This window comes from Orcinus orca, chromosome 1, assembly GCF_937001465.1.
Source record: "Orcinus orca chromosome 1, mOrcOrc1.1, whole genome shotgun sequence".
In the NCBI taxonomy this organism is placed as follows: domain Eukaryota; kingdom Metazoa; phylum Chordata; class Mammalia; order Artiodactyla; family Delphinidae; genus Orcinus; species Orcinus orca.
Window position 1 is genome coordinate 54,134,985 of NC_064559.1, and position 17,569 is coordinate 54,152,553.

Sequence of the window (17,569 nt, forward strand, 5' to 3'; positions counted from 1 at the left end):
CGGTATGAAGCCTGGCTCCTGGTACTTCGCTTCTTTTGCCCTCCTCTGGTCCTTGCCCTCGTTATCTTTCCTTCTATCAGAGAAACAGCCTTCACCTGAAAGCCTTATCATCAGCTACCGAATTTTCCGCTGTGTTTTCCTATGTTCGACTCCCAGCTCCCAGACCGCTCCTAGATACAGCTCAGCACCACTGAAGCCAATAAGTTTCACCCTATTGTGAATCTAGCCTGCAAGGAAGCTTGAGTTTGTCATACAGGAGGCAAAATACTGATCTAACACTCCCTGTGGATCCCTCACAAACTAAGTTACTCATTTCTACTCCACTCCTCAGCACCTTGACTAAGCAGGTGTTGGAGAGGAAGACGAGTGTTATCTGTTAGTGAGACCCTGATGGACAGTAGCTTATAGATCAGTCTCAACAAGAACGGATGCACTTAGATCCTAACAAAAACTTCTTGCTCAGAGCCTTCCCAGTCCTTGCCCCCATAACTGTGAGGCCCCTTCACTTTTGAGTGTTTCTTCCCAGGAAGATAAAGAAACCTTATCCTTTGTCTCCCTAGGGTCTGGCACCTTTGTAACTTCCAAATTTTAGGAAGTCACACTCTGTTCTTTCACTACCTATAAATTAAATAACCAGCCAGTGAAAAAGACAGTACCAGTGCTTCAGTGGAACTGGTTTCAGCAGCTTAGGGATATGTAGCATTGCGTAAGGAATTATTAATATAAGGAAGCAGTTACAATTTTCTTCAAAGTCAGACTAAGTAGAGCAATGCTTCTTAATCTTTTGGGGGTCTTGGATTTGCTTATAAATCTGATGAATGTTATGGAGGCCTGCTGAGGAAAGATGTTCATACACATATGTACAGTTTCACATACGACTCCAGAGGGGTCGTGGACCTCTTGGTACACTGTTGAAGTAAGTAATGATAATGAAACATAGTGATACCCTAAACAAACATAGATGATTCTGTTTATCAGCACCAAGGTAATGAGCCATTTTCACTTAAAAATAAAAACCCAGAGTTCTTATAAAACTGTGATAGGTATAAGTGGCCTCCTCTAAATACAGCAGTTGTTCTTGGGCTAGCAGCATGGCCTGGTTGGGAAAAAAGGTCTGGAGTCAGACAGACATAGGTTCAGATATTAACTCTGCCATTTAAATCTGTCTCTAGATCCCTTAATTCTTCTGAGCCTCGATTTCCCTCATGAGGATAGCATGGCTAATCATATGTACTTTTCAAATTTCTTAGAAACATTTGATGAAATAACTCACTTATGTGGTCTTCAAACATGTGTTGATCATCTAATATGTGTCTTGCAGTATACTGGCCACTGAGAAAATAACAATGAAGGAGTCCCTTTGCTCAAGGAGTTCTTGGACTTTGTGTCTGCAGAGCACATGTAATAGGTGCTTTGTAAACGTTAGTGTCCTCAACTAGTGAAAGTTATCACGTAGTGAAAATGGAGAGATTGGTGGTGTGTTCCTTCACGTGGGCAGTGGAGATGGGCATGTATGGCATAATAGGATTTATGGTCTCATCCGTGCCAGTGTTAGTTTGATGTGATCATTTCATATTAATTTTCTCCAACACAGACATGTTAATCAATTTCTTCTTGTTTCTTTTTCTTCATCCTCACCCTGCTTCTAAGGGGAATGCCTCTGCTACGAAGGTTACATGAAGGATCCAGTGCACAAGCATCTTTGCATTCGGAATGAATGGGGAACCAACCAAGGGTAAGTGAGGGGACGGCGAGTTAGCCAGTTCCCGGACGTCACCGCTCCCTCACGCAGACATGACGTGGAGCAATTGTGTGGAGAGGGACAGAGCTAAAGGGTGGTTCTATTCTGAACAGCAAACGGATGAACGTGTCACTGTGCGTTTCCATGTTTACACCATCCCAGTGGTGTCCATCTCATCTTCCTCTCCATTTATGAGTTCAGAGGTGATGCCTCTGACTCGCAGCCCCAAGCCTCCAGCTGGGATCTGGGAATCAAGCTGTCCCTCTTTTCCTTTTCACACCGCCATCAGCCACGAGGATTCCACAGATAGAACTTAGCTGATGATTTTGTTGGAGACACGTGAAGTTGCACACACTCCAGTGTAGCTCTCCCAGAGCTCAACGAGCTTTGCAAGACTGATATGAGTGGAAACTTGTTTTCACCAGTACTGTCAGAGAGGGTGAAATGCAACGACTCAGGGAGTGCTTGGCATTGAGTCAAAGGATTTTCACCTGATCTCCAATTACCATTTCTTGTAAGATCTTTGCTTTTCCCCAAGCACAGACAACTGGGATAAAATAGTTACCTTGTCTATTGCTTTATATTTTATTCATTTTACTCTTTTTGAATTTTTTCATGGAGAAAAAATATACATAAGATAAAAATGATCATTTTCACCATTCTTAGGTGTACAGTTCAGTGGCATTAAGCACATTCACATTGTTGTGCCACCATCACCACTATCCATCTTCTATTGCCTTTTTTTTTTTTTTTTCCCGGTACGCGGGCCTCTCACTGTTACGGCCTCTCCCGTGGCGGAGCACAGGCTCCGGACGCGCAGGCTCTGCGGCCATGGCTCACGGGCCCAGCCGCTCCGCGGCATGTGGGATCTTCCCGGACCGGGGCACGAACCCGTGTCCCCTGCATCGGCAGGTGGACTCTCAACCACTGTGCCACCAGGGAAGCCCTTCTATTGCCTTTTAAAAGCAACTTTCTACTTTGTTTTGGGTGCTGAGAGATTACTTTCTGCCTTGGCTGGGTTGTGGAGGAGGGTGTGGGAAGACAGGGATCAATGAACGCTACCTAATAATAGCAATCAATGGGACAGGGGAAACTAGAAAGAAATCAAGGCAAAAGCCACCTCGGGGCTTCCCTGGTGGTGCAGTGGTTGAGAGTCCGCCTGCCGATGCAGGGGACGCAGGTTCGTGCCCCGGTCCGGGAAGATCCCACATGCCGCGGAGCGGCCGGGTCCGTGAGCCATGGCCGCTGAGCCTGCGCTCCGCAACGGGAGAGGCCACAACAGTGAGAGGCCCGCATACCGGGGGAAAAAAAAAAAGCCATCTCGGAGTGATTGCTTAGACTGCAGAGTGGAAATGTGTTTGTAGCCTGGCAAGGTGGAGAAAAGAAATCACCGTCCCTTCCCGCGGCACCAAGGAGGACTCCTAGCCCTGAGTTCGATGCTCAGCCTCCTCTCTATGATTCGGAGGAGCCCAAGCCTAGAATACTGAATGTGGTTCTGGACTCTCAAAGCAATAAATATGGAGAAAAATGGGTGAGAGTTTGGAGAAGAGCAATAAAAATGATTAAAGAGCCCAAAGGAGTGATTTATGATGGAGGGGAAGAAGAACCCCACTCAGAGAACTTGACCAGCTGATAACTAGGTCATGGAATGATAGATGCCTGTAGATGTTCGAAGAGGGCAGATGTGCTGGAACAGGTTGAAGTTGAAGGATAAGGACAAGAGAGAATGAAGTTAAGGAAAGGAAATCTGAGTCACAGGTCAGAAAACTTGGGGGAAGTCAAAACGCCATGAAATTTTTGTGTTAGTGAAAATGAAGGATGGCTCTGTTGTTCCACTGAATTTGTGATCTTATCAGGGAGGCAGTCCACAAAGTGTAGAGGAAGATGTTTGGAGAAGGGTAAATGCATATGAGATGGCCGGTTGTTGAAAGATTGGTGGGAAGGGCAGAGAACTTGGCTTATAGATGCCAAGTGGAGTTTGAATAAAGAGTGCCATTTGCTATGGTTATGTAAAGTCAGTTCAGTCCCCTTACGCTCTGCCCTCTGACATGTTTGCGTAGTTGCCAAGGAGCCAAGATTTTAGCTTATGTGCTGGCCGAAAATCTCAGTTGACTGTGATTCATATTGAGTAAAATATTGGAAAAGGTGATGGATAACCAGCTCTCTGTCTCTTAGCCTGCATACCTGCTGCTGAAGTAAACAATGACAAAAAATCATTTCACTTTTGTGCCCTGAATGATCCAGGCTGGCTCTCTGCAGTGATTGGATTTGGTGGCTAATCGCTCAAGCCTCCACATCCCTTGCCTTGTAGACAGATCATGTGACGATGGGCCTGACTTCACTGGGTAATTGCACAAGGCTTCATCATTCCCTCTGGCTGTGTGTAGAGACAGTCTTGGATGTAGACAAGAGCCTCCAGGGAAATGGTGGAGGCCCCACGTTGGTGTCATTTAAAATAAGACAGGCTAGAGCCCTGAGTTAGAGACTGACAGGAACATTAGCCCCAGGAAACAGACAAGGAGACCTAATCTATCATTTCCATCTCTAATTTCCATTATTCTCTGATCATCACTGTCTATAAGGTCTCATTTTGGACACTAATAAAATAATGGAGCAACTGTTAGGAGGGGAAAAAAAGTGACTGTCATGAGAATAATGGAACCAGGAGTGATAAGCAGCATGTTTACATGTATATAAAAAAGTGCCAGACAAAGGACTGCATCTTCCTCATAAAATGACAAGATAAATGAAAAGTAGAACATTCATACATCTTGATTTAAATCAGGGATCGGATGCCACGTTTCTTTAAATGATTCTTACAAAATTAATGAAAATTGATTTGAACGTGAAGACTGTCACTTGAAAAGTACAGATTGCTAACTAATGACACGTACTGGGGTATTATGGAAAAATCAGTGGCAGGCCTGATCTTCCTGAATGTTTTATTTAATGGTCCGGGAGGGAGAGGTGAACAGCTTGTGTGGGTGTTTATGTTTGTCACTTAGTATTCTATATTGCATACATTAAAGTAGCTGAACATGCTTTTGAAGTCGAACAACCCAATCCTAGGCCAGTGAAAGTTAAAATGAATTCCCTTGTGAAAATCTAGGTTAATGTACCAGGACAGAAGTATCCACAAGCAGTCGTGACTTTCAGACAAGGAAGAAAATTGGTCAAGGACATTAATAGAAAAAATTACAAATGGATGATTCTGGGAGACAGAGGAGTTATACCTGCAGCTTTATCCAGACTCTGCTTTGTGCTTCAGTTTACCTGGACCTGTATGTGTGCGTGTGTGTGTGTATGTGTACATGAGTGAGCTGGTTTATTTATAGAAATCCTCTCCCCACCCTACTCCTTCATCTACTCTCTCACTCATTCATGTTTTCAGCAGATATTCACTGTATTACCCATCGTGGCCCAGGATAAAGTAGGTTGCTAATTATAAGAAGAAGATGTTATCTCTGCTCTGGAAGAACTAATAGTCTAGAATAGATAGATGGGCACCTAACAAGAAAATTACAATGAATTCTAAAACCTATTAAAATAAAGGTTTGAGCAAAGTTCAATGGGATTACAGTTTGACTCATGTGACATCTAAGGATCTGGAATAGGATTTCATGAGGAAGTTAGATCTTGAACTGTTCTATTTAACAGGTCACGAAGGTAATTCTAGGCAGAAAGAACAGCATATGCCAAGGCATGGAGGCTTAAGAAGCATGGTTTTTCCAGGAATGGCAAACAAATAACTCAGTGTAGCTCATGGGTGCAGTTTTTTTTTTTTTTTTTTTTGCATTACGCGGGCCTCTCACTGTTGTGGTCTCTCCCATTGTGGAGCACAGGCTCCGGACGTGCAGGCTCAGCGGCCATGGCTCACGGGCCTAGCCGCTCCACGGCATGTGGGATCCTCCCGGACCGGGGCACGAACCCGTGTCCCCTGCATCAGCAGGCGGACTCTCAACCGCCGCGCCACCAGGGAAGCCCACGGGTGCAGTTTATAGAGACAGGAGAAGAGGCTGATAAGGTGGGTAGAGACTAGATCTTAAAGAGCTCTTGCTTACTAAGGCTTTGAACCTTAAAGCTCCATGTGTACACCCCTAGAATTGTCAGCAGGAGGTGTCTGTATATGTGGAGGGCTGTTCCGTCACTACACATTATTTTTCTGGACCCTTCAAAAGAAATTAAAACGATCCTAAAAAGAAAACAAAAACCAACACAAATGCACAAAAAAAACCCCTCTCAAGACTAAGGTTTTATTTATCTGGATCCTGCGAATAAAGCAGCCTTAAAATTATCCTGTAGATAAAAGTTTTGAAGATCAGACAGCAAAGAGTGACAGAAAATTGGGGACCATAGGTACAAGACATGTGAATCGAGGGGGTTGCAGCCATTTTTGGTGACTCTGGTTTTGCCAGAAATGCCCACGGAGAAGTGAGGCTAGTTGAGAAATTCGTGTGTGAATCTTGGTGATAAAGCCAGCCACTGTAGTTTACCCAGGTGACAGGATTCAGGGTGGCAGGTTGTAAAATCACTGAACTCATTACAAAAGAGGCTCTGATTCACTAAAAGTAAAAATAGCTTCAAAAAGATTTAAACAAAGTCATGGATGACAGACTTCTAATGAGTTATTAAAAGAACATAGGCTGCTTGAGGTTACATCCTTGGTCTTTGAGGTTGGCAACAAAATCAATCATTGCCTGCCCCAGCACCCTTGGTGACCCAGGTGCCCAGCAGAGGACCCGGGATGGAAGGATCCTGCCCTAGTGCAGGGCTTCACCACATCTCTGTCTAACCTGTGTGAATCCACAGCTGCTCAGCCTCCCAACCCTGTGGCTTCATAGACACAGCCAGGGACTGTTAGTGTCTCTATGTGATATTTGTCTGCTAGGACAACAAGGACAAATTAAAAAATTTCACAGATAAGAAATGAAACCAATAAATGAGGGTGGAGGAGGCAAGAGAGATGATTTACATGAAAATATTAGAAGAGAAAAAACAAATTTATTTAGTTACTTTGGAGATTATTAAGAAAGGCTCTAATAATGTTTTTTGTTAAATTAAGAGTATACCCAGTGGCCTCTAGATACATTTTTCAGAACACCACAGTCAGATTAAATTCATGCATTTGAAGATTCCCGGTAAATAATAGACTGATTTCTTATTCTGGCATCTCAGATACAGAGGGCAATACCAAGGAGATTCCCCACTAGAGAACATATTACTAGATTTCAGTGCTGAAGAATGGTGATAGAGTGATAATTTATGAGATGGGAAAAGACCAGCTGTGGAAATGAACAGGTGTTTCTCCAAGGTTTTAGAAGCTGTTGTCAGGAATAATCCTGCTCATCAGAGCACTTGTTTCACTGCCTGCTCGGGAGGCAACATACTTACCTACTTACCATGACATCCCCCCCAGACTAGTACATGTGTGTGCTTGTGCCTGCGCATGCATGCACACACACACTCACACACTCGTACGTAGCCCGTGCCACCTTAATATGGCCTTTCCATTGTCCCAGGTTTGTACTGTGCTTTCTCTTTCTACAACTCATCCCTGCTACTCACCCTCCCAGGGATCCCTGCTTAGGGATTCTAAATCTGTATAAGGAACAAATGCCCCACACCACAGAATCCAGTTTCCTTTTCAAGCCAAGAATGGGGACCATGTTTGTCATGGTTGGCCTCAGCCCCTCGGTCTTGCTCCAAAGCGTCCTTGACAGAAGGTAATTTTATTAGGATCTGTCTGAATGATGCCATCCTAAACATTTCCCTAGAGACCACTCACAGAAAAATGACCACAGCCCACTAGCGAGGATGCCTTTGCCTCTGAGTTCTAGGTGTTAGCAGAGACCAGCCTGCACTGATGATTCCAAAGGATCTAAAACCCATTCTCACCTTCTGGCCACCTAAAGCTGAGCCAGAACAGTCTCTCAGCTGTCTGACCATCAAAGTGCAAATGCTGAACCACTGTATGGCAGTGACTAGAATGCTAGGGGGTAGCTCTGATTCCCAGCCCAGGTCTTGGGCAGTGCCTGGCCTTCTTTGACCTTCCCAGAGTCTCGTCAGAAGTGGCTCAGATGGAGTCAGACAGTCCTGCGTGACATTTGACATTTCCTGACTTTCATTTGTCCGTTTCTAGCTCGTCGTCTGGCTTTTATTTCCCCACCCCCATGCCTGTCTCTGTATCAGTGATGCCCTGTTCACCTTCCTCCAACCCCTCAGACAAGATTTGCAGGCCGGCCTGCTGCTGCTCTTTTATCTCTGGGCGCCCTCCTCCCCTTCCCTCCAGCCCCAACCTCGTTGTCTGTGCCCAGCTCCTGTCATTGCCATGCCAAGCACAAACGGGATTATCCTCCCATTAGCTCTCTTTTTATTGTCCTTTTTTCTCTTTGTGTGTGTGTGTGCGTGTGCATGCGTGTGTGACTCTTTCTAATTGTGTGCGTGCGTGTGTGACTCTAATTACCTCTCACTTATTCACTTATTCCTAGCAAGGGTTTCCAGCGGTTTTATTTGGCCCTTTATTTCTCATTCTTCTTTTCTTCCCTCCCTTTTCCTTTACTTCCATCTGCTCTACTTCCCCCAGGAGTCAGTGGAAATGTGGCTGTCCTTTCTCCCACCTATTTCAGTGTCAAACAGGTCATCTTAGCTCTTAGTATTAAACCTAAAGTTCCTAGTTCCTTCTCTCGCTAGAAACTCTGCTGTAACCTGATTCTAGCTGAAATATTGCCCTGTAGAAAGAAGGAGAACTGACCCCCTCTGGGTGAGCAGGCAGGAACTGAGTGGTTGAAAGTGGATCTCCACCTACCAGGACCTCCTCAGACGGGCTTAATGGGGTCAAGTCCCCTCAGTTGTCTTGGGGGACCCTGCACCTCATTCTTAGGGATTTTTCTCAAGTGGAAACATGTTTAATTTGACCCATTTTCACAAAAGGTGTGTGGTCAGTCAGCTGAGTACAGCCGTATGCTTTGTACATTGCAGGTAGACATCTAGCACAAAGAGCAGCTGAGGGGTGAAACCTCGCCCCTGCAGGCCCAGGAGAGCAAACTCTGAGACGCAGGGGGCATTTGTCCTGATGCGCGCCTTTTTCTCATTTGCACAAATGCAGTTGAGGAGCTAGAGCTGCCCCTGGCCGGGGTTGTTTTAGGTGATGCCCTTTGCTCCCCTCTTAGAGGCAACTGTAACCTTGGTTACTCAAGATGATAAGAGAGCAAAATACGCCTAATAATTGACTCCCTGATGCCAGTTCATGGAGCAAATACTTAAGAATCATCTGGGGAGCTAATACTGACTTCCGATTGCTACCCCAAGAGATATATTAATTTCATGGGTCTGGGAGAGGGCCCAGTCTTTGTACAGATGGAAAGCTCCCCCCAAGTGCTTCTGCAGCCCAGCCAGACTTAAGAGGCCCTTCCTAAGCAAGGTGTGGAGTCCCCACCAGGAAGGCATCCTGTGGGGGTGCACCAGTGCACCATCCCCTCTGATGAAAAGGATGGGTTTGTAGACTAGTGGCTGAGTGCATCCTAAAGGATTCTTGTGTTTTACTGTTGGGGAAATAGAGGGCCAGAGAGGTGAAGAAACTTGCTCAAGGTCACATAGCTGGTGGCCAAGCTTTATAGTGACAGGTGGGTATTGGAGATAAATCAGCTGGGTAAATACTGATTTCAGAGAGAGCCAGTGTGATAAGCGTGTGACATTCTGGAAGTCATCAGCTGTGGATGAGAGGTGGGCATTCCCCACCTGCTTCTCTGCATCCTCCTCCCCAGGGCACCGAGGGGACTCAGCTTCATCCCACCCTTCCCCACACGACAAGTGTCTGCAGTCCCCCTACAGGACTACCTACCCCCTGGAGGAGAGTGAAACATCCACGGTGTTCTCTCTGACTAGTCCAGTCACGGTACCAAGAGACTCATTTTAAACAGTACCGGAGGCAGGAACACTCATATTTCCTCCAGTATGACCACCAGGGTGAAAAAGTCAACCTCGATTTACCTCCCATCTGCTCGAGAATGGAAGATAAATTGTTTCAATTTTATAGAAATGAATGTTTTATGTTTGGCCCAGGCTTTCCAGAGAGTGTCCTGAATTTATATATTCTACTGAATGCATGGATGTTTTCTACTAGGAATGCTCCCTGGACCTGCAGCTTTTTTGGGTTTCAGTCTAAGAATACTAGGTTTGAGGGTGCTGTCATCTTCCCTGGCTTTGGGCATCTTGGCTTTTATCTTTTTTTTTTCTTTAAAGTAAATAGAAAAAAATCCACTCATTATCCCATGCTCAGAGAATACTACCATTACCATTCTGTCATATTTCTTCCCAATTTCTTCTTCTATGCATCAAAAGTTTTGCTTTCCACTGCCCCCCTTAATTTTTAATGCATTTTTGTTCTCTTTCGTTATTTAACAATGAGCATTCATTACTTTTGTAACCACAAAATTGGGGGGAAATTTCAGAAGGAAGCTTTAAAAGTGTCTTTGTTGTATATTATTTTTCTCAAAACGTTTTCTCTGGGGAAATTATTCTTAATATCTATCTGAAAAGCTTCATTTGAAAACCTGGTTCTGGAGGAAAGAAGAAAGTGGCTCAGGGTCTAGCGTTCAGGTCAGATTCCTCTAATGTAAACATCTCTGTAAGTTTTTGTATAACAAAGGGCTGGATGAACACCAAGAAGTGACCCTCGAATTCAGCACAATATTTAATGCAGTACAACTTCAATGTCACTGAAGATTTGGAGCAGTCCCTCAGATGATGCTGATTAACTGCTGCCATTTATTAAGCGCATAATGCTGGGCTCAGTGTTGTTGTTATTTTAGTATCATCACTAATCTTGATAAAAAGCCTCCAAACTGGTTAAGAGGTGAGCAGTTAGTAGTGTTTATTCCACCTGCAGTTTCTGTGAAAACAATTTCAGTAAAAGTCATCTTAAGGTTTATTCTTCCTAGATAAGTACTTTGAATTCTGCTTCGAACATTCACACTACAATTATTTTTTCTTAAGTTTTAACTTTATACAATCTCAGGAATTGGAGAGCAAACATTTTGTCACTGCATGTCTTGGTTTTTATTTTATCTTTTTTTTTTAATAAAAGGAATGCATATAATTCGTAGAAAATCAAAAAAAAAAGAAAGAAAGAAAGAAAAGAAAGTCACCCACAGAGCAGTAAAAAAAAGACAATCCAAGCCACCTGAAGTGGCATCCCCTGGAGGGAACTCATTCTGAACTCTTTTGTTTGTTTAGGGATAATCTTTTTCTTAACAAAAAATCACACTATATTGTTATATCTCTTGCTTTTTAAAATATATATATTCATATATACACATACGTATATATGTATGTATATGTAATGAGAAAGGTGCCTATTATTATGTGAGGCTCAGCAGTATGGTGACCAGGGTCACAGTGGTGAACAGAATTGCCTGATGCCAACATCTAGGCTCTTTTCATTAGACCATGACGCTACTCAACAATTGGAATAATCTTTTCCTTCCCTGGTACTCTTCTTCCCATCAAGTTTATTAACCTTTCCACACGGTTTTCCACACTGAGAGTAGCATCGTTGGCTTAAGGAGAGATAGCCTGGAAACCAGGCTTTCCAGCTGAGGTTGGCTTTTGGATCTAAGATCTTTGGATGGAGGAGAGTCCCCAGATTTCTGTTGTGTAGGACTGTGAAGGGAGGCCGTGGACAGCTGTTCAATGCCCCAGTGCTGCACTAGCCCAATTAGCCCCGGAGGTGGAGGATTTCCGTGTGGCTGCCCAGACCACAGTGCCCGGCACAGACTTCCTCCAATCCTGACGTACAAGCAGAGACTCCCTTGCTTATAACCAAATGAGAAAGATGACTTTATTTATGTCTGTATTTATTTTTTTATTGGAGTATAGTTGATTCACAATATCATCTTAGTTTCAGGTGCACAACATAGTGGTTCAATATTTTTATAGATTACACTCCATTCAGAGTTATTATAAAACATTGCCATACATCCCTGTCTGTATAGTAGTTTGTACCTCTTAATCCCCTACCTTGCTCCTGTCTTGCTCCTACCCGCTTCCCTCTCCCAGCTGGTAACCACTAGTTTGTTCTGTATATCCGTGAGTCTGTTTCAGCCTTGTTATATTCCTTCCACATGAGACGGATGACTTTAAATGGAGTGAGTGCTCACCGTGGTGGGATGGTCACAAATGGGAACATATTCCACACTGAGAGAAGCCTACCTGGAGTTAAATTAACATCAAAGCCAGTGAGCCGTAGTACTTTGCATGCCTGGTATTATAACACTCCCCACACTCTACCCTTCAGGGGCAGTAGTAAGAGTCGTGATACTAATATAGTAATAATAATAGCTGACACATATAGTTCTTGGGGTGCATCAGCCAGCCCTCTAAGTTCTTTTCATGTACCAACAAATTTATTTCTCATTTCAACACTATGAGTAGAAACTATTGTTTTCCCCATTTTACTGGTGACCTGTTGAATATTGCAGCAATATTGAAAGTCTCATTGTCAAGAAAAGAGAATCTCGGTCCCTAAGGAGAACTTTCTGTTGCCAAACCCCTCAAGGGCTACTGTTCTGAGAGTCTCAAAATGAAAGCAGGGGAGAGGCTACAATTCGGCCTTGAGACTCTGGGGACAGGGGATCCTTGAGTCGATGCCTTGATTAAAACAATGACAAGTATGTAGTCTGTAGTTAAGTATCTCTTCCAGAATGATGTAGAGTCCTAGGGAAAGTGACGTGTCCCTAGAGGGACCTAGCTGGAGGCCTAAACACAGTAAACGCTCTAGGCTGGTAACTGTTGGGACCAGACACCTGTTACTGAGTAGCTCTGTGCTCTGGCCAGTGTAAAACCACAACTGTGGATTCAAATCAAGGTGGCCCATTGTAGCAGAGGCCATGGCACGCTCTTCACCGTGGACCCTATGCAGGCATTGCATTTGCCCATGTACTGGCACAAATGTGGGAGACTAAAACACCTAGGCAAGTCCTTGCTATTGGCAGAGATTCCAGAGCCTTTGCCCGATGGGTCAGGAGTGAGATCTTCACGTTTGAAGGATGGGGCCATCCATTTTATTCAGACTACTTGGCCTGGAAAGAAGGTAGTCTGGGATATGTTCAGAGGTTCTTCTTTCCAGGTATAGTCTTAAATACTGTCAACCAGACTTCACTTAATAGCCTTGGTCAAATGATCTCATCTTAACCAGGAGGCTGGGGATACCTCACTTCCTAGAGAGTTTATGTTCACCTGCTCATATTTTTATCTGTATGGGAGGCAGCATAGCACAATGGGAAGAGCACAGAGTTGCAGACGGACAGGCATGAGCTCAAATCTCATTCCTTCTACTAAAAGCACTCAATTTTTGGCTAGCTTCATAACTTTTGAGGCTCAGTTTCCTTTTCAGTAAAAATAAGAATGTTGCACTCAATAATGTTACATAAAATATGTAAGCACTTAAATAAGTGATGGCATCAAGTATCCCATTGATGATGTTTTGCATTGGTCATAGCCTCATTGATGTTCTATGAACTGCCTGCAAATGATGAGATCTTAACATCAGTTCGGCAAGTTGGGTTTAGAGGAATCCACCTCTAGAATATAAATTCCACGAAGGCATAAACAATGTCTCTTATCTATCATTGCATTGTCAGACCCTAACACACTGCTTGGCACATAGTAGGTACTCAGTTAATATTTGTAAGATAAATAAAGGCATGTGGTCATCTTTGGGCAAGACATCCACAGACTTCTGCTTTCTGAACCTAACTGTATCTTTAGACTCTCTTATGAGAGTGGTGACTCACCTCCATAATTTCAGGAAGTAGGAGTAAGAATATCAGCTGAATCGCTCACAGTTCTATACACTCAGAGCTGGGAGCCCACCTCAAGGTCATATCATCTCACCTGCCACCTGGTATAGGAATCCCTCCTACAGCCTTTCTAGCAGATGGCCACCTGAATGCTATCAGTGAAGAAGGCTATGTTCTTGGAAAAGGCAGCTCATACCGTTGTTGTAATGCAGATTCTTAGACAGCTATCCTTCAGGCTGAGCCAAAATATGTTTTCCTGTAACTTTGATCCGTGTGGTCAGCTCTGTCCTTTGGAACAATAAAGAATATGTTGATTTCTTTCTTCTATGCTCAGGACTGCTAGCTTATATGGTGCCTTTGTGTGGATTAGAAAAATGTGCTTATCTGTTGCAGAGTGTGGGGTGGATGGATGCCTGTGAACAACTGGGACCACCATATATGGTCTGGCTACACGTTCATGTTATCCCATGTATTAGCTATCCCTGCTATTTCGTGTTATCTGTGAATTTAATTAACATAGCTTCAGTGACCTTCTTCAGGTAACTGATGAAATTGTTAAAGAGAACACCACCAAGCCCTGCTCCCATCAGAGACTTTCTTGCAGGTTGACCTTGACCCCTTACTCGAAACTTGTTGGTTACATGTGTTCAATTACACAGAAATTCATCAGCTGTATATTCATTCAACCTTCATATTTCCATCTAATCCATGTAAAAGATTTTGTCAAGTGTCTGGCCCAGAATGGGTGCTCAATACATTTTCTAAGTCAGGGAGTGAATGCCTTTCTGAAATCAGGGTAGATGACTTCTGTGCTGCCCTTTGAAATGCTGACCTAGAGATGCCATCAAAAATGGTCATGAGCCTAGCTTGGGACACCCCGCTTGTTAGTGAATCCAGTCTAGCTCTTAGACATTTTGGCATTCTTGTTTTTTTTTTTTTTTTGATTGATCCATCCTCTTTCTCTAAAGAGCCCGAAGCTGCTGGAAATTTGCTTCCACACTTGTGGCTCTTGGACCATCTATTCCTCCAGGCCATGCAGTTTTATCTCATTAAGAGTCTTGCCTCACAAGGAGTTCCAGCGATGTGACTCTCAACAATTTCCTACCTGATAAGTGAAGGTAAAGGTCATAGTAAGAGCTAATATTTACTGAGAGTTTACACTGTGCCTGGCACATTTCTAAGAGCTTCTATATTTTAATCTTAACACAGCTCTTTGAAGCTCTCCCTTTTTACAGATGGGGAGACTGAGGCACCAAGAAGCTTGGTAGCTTAGCCAAAAGCTTGCACCATAGTAAGTGCCATACTTGGCATTCAAACCTAGGCAGTCTGTCTGGAGTCCGTGCATATAGCTCACAGAGTGCTGCCTGACAAGGAAAGGATTTACTCTATGAACAAGCAGATTTGTGGGCAGCAGATGCCCCCTTTTCTGGTGTCTCGCCCCATCCTCCCCACTCCCTTCTCTGAAGTAATGTGAGTCAGGCAGCTGAGCTGGCTGCAGGCACGATGGTCAGGATCACCCTCCACCCCATGTTCTCAGTTCTCCAGTTTGGGGGATTGAGCTAGTGTCACCATCTTCTCTCCGCCGTCAGCCACTTAATGGGCTTTTCCTCCTAGGTCCCAGAAGCATTTGCTCTTCGAAAGCCTGTGGAGAGGTGGAGCTTAGCCCAGAGGAATGAGCCACTTTAGGCGTCAATGAAGTACATGTAGAGAGGTACTTGGGGTGCTCCACCCGAGCAAGGGGAGGGGGTCAGTGCGTCATGGGCTCCTTCCGTGGGTCAGGCTCTCTTCCAGGTGCTTTATATCTGTGATCTCATTTAAATGGTAATAGGGAGTCTCACTGATCGCTTTCTATGTGAAGGCATCATCTGTAGATGCTTTGTGAGTGTTCACAGCATCCTTTCCTCACACTGTGCAGATGAGGAAGCAGTGGCACAGAGGATTCAATCACTTGCTCAGAGAACACAGTAGCAGTGGGAGGAGAAGGGATGAACCCGGAAGTCTGATTCTCAGTCCAGGCCCTCAGGATGAGTCTGGCCACCATAGAGCCTCTCAGGATAGGTCCCTCCTAGCTCTCAAGGCTCCCAGCATTTGTTTCCAGCCTGACTCAACTGCTTGCTCTTGATCACACTGACCTTTTACTTTATCTTCTCCCTACTTTTGCTCAGGACATCTCTTCCCCTGCAGTTCTCTCCTTCCAATGCCCCTCCCCATTCCCAGTCTCCCGGGTGCAGCCCAAATACCTGCTCCTTTATAAAGCTTTCCCTATTCTCCAATATGAAGCCACCCCTTCATCCTTTGGGCTGCCTCAGGCCTGTAACTCTCTCTTGTGGCCACTGGCACATGGGGCCTTGTTTATATCCCTAGACTTGTCTTGACTCCTTGTAGACAATAAGACTTGTAGCGCAAGGGCTTAATTTTGAGTCTCATTCTCAGGTACAGAGTGTCTTGCATGTAGTAGGTGCTCAATAAAAATTAAATAGTTGCTGTTCGTGAGATTCCAAGCATTATGAGAAATGAACTAATAGAGAAGATACAGTAAGTCCCCTACATACAAACGAGTTCCATTCTGAGAGCATGTTCATAATTTGTAAAGTCCAACAAAGTTACCCAACTAACCCTGTCGGCTATATAGTACTGTACTGTAATAGGTTTATCATACTTTTCACACAAATAATACATAAAAAAACCCCACAAAAATAAAGAAAACATTTTTAATCTTACAGTACAATACCTTGAAAAGTATTGCAGCTGGCATACAGGGGCACGTTCGCATCTTTGAAAGTTTGCAACTTGAAGGTTCGTATGTAAGGGACTTACTGTTTGGAGGCAGGAAGGAGATGACCTTGAGATCACTCACAACACATCACTTCTACTGAGGACTTCCTTTGTGCTGGACACCCTATTCCAGGCTCACAATAGTCCTATAAGGTCCAACCCACTAGGAGCTTAAATACATTAGGAATTGAGCCCATAGAACATAATTGTTAAAACTATACAAGCAGACCACCTGAGTCTCAATCCCGGCTCTACCACTTACTGGCTCTACCCACTTCCCTTGGTCAAACTGCTTAAGTCCTCTGTACCGCAGCTTCCTCTCCTGTGAACCAGGCGTGATCATAGTACCTACCTCATAGGGTTGTAGTAAGAGATGAACGACAGAACCATGGAAAGCAAGAGTAGAGGGTGTTGGTAATGCCAGGTGGCAAGGGGATCAGATGGCCCTTCCTCCGAGAGTCAGAGAATCTAGCAGCAGGTATCATAATACCTGCCAGGGGAATGGTTTTCAGGAGGGAAGTCCTGCGTCCATTTTTTAAAATCTTTCCATTTTGACCACTGGCCAGGCTGGGTCTCTTTGTTTGGTTTGATTTGAACTTTTCTCTTCCTCTCTGCTAGCATCAGTGCATCGTGAAGACGCACTCCTGTTCTTCAAAAGCTTTGCCTCTCCCTTCCCCAAATTGTGCTTTCCACCGGGCAGAAGAGGGTGTGGTTGAGCACAGCAGCCTAAACTCAAGCCTCTTGCCTAATTACACTGCAGTCAGATTTTCCACGCAAGCCCCTGTCGTGGCAGGATGCCCTCTTTGAAGTCATTAGTCTTCACAGCAGGGAGAGCACATCATCAAAAATTCCGTTTCCCAGCAACCCTTGCTGTGTGCCCTTGCTCACCAGAGGATTGCAGAGGGAGAGAGAGAAGAGCCTACAAGTGCATTAAGTCTGCTGTTCTCTCCTCTGGCCCTGGACCACGATCCCTTTGAACTGAAGCCCAGGGAGAGGGCTGGTGATGCTATCACAAAACCTCTCCCTGTTCTTTCAGTTTTAACCAATTTAACAATTAAGCTTGCTAGGGCCAGGGATATGAAATGTAGGACATGGTTAAGGTTCCAGTCTATAATCTAAGGCCCTATGGGATGGGGGTTGGGAAGGTAACAAAAGTGGCTCTGAAGCTCTAGGCACTTAGCATGTACTTGATAATGACTATGAAGAATCTGCTGTGAAGTTAAAATTCTGTGTGCGTGTGCGTGTGCGTGTGCGT

At 44.4% G+C, this 17,569-nt stretch overlaps 1 protein-coding gene across 5 annotated transcripts in view; it reads left to right on the plus strand.

The window, feature by feature from the left end:
- Window positions 1-17,569, plus strand: part of ASTN1 (astrotactin 1) — a 326,481-nt gene that overhangs the window by 168,176 nt on the left and 140,736 nt on the right. For all 5 annotated transcript variants that reach the window (XM_049715380.1, XM_049715388.1, XM_049715367.1 and 2 more), the window contains exon 8: window positions 1,651-1,735. In XM_049715380.1, the coding sequence (XP_049571337.1) occupies window positions 1,651-1,735 (85 nt within the window). The remainder of the gene's footprint in view (window positions 1-1,650; window positions 1,736-17,569) is intronic.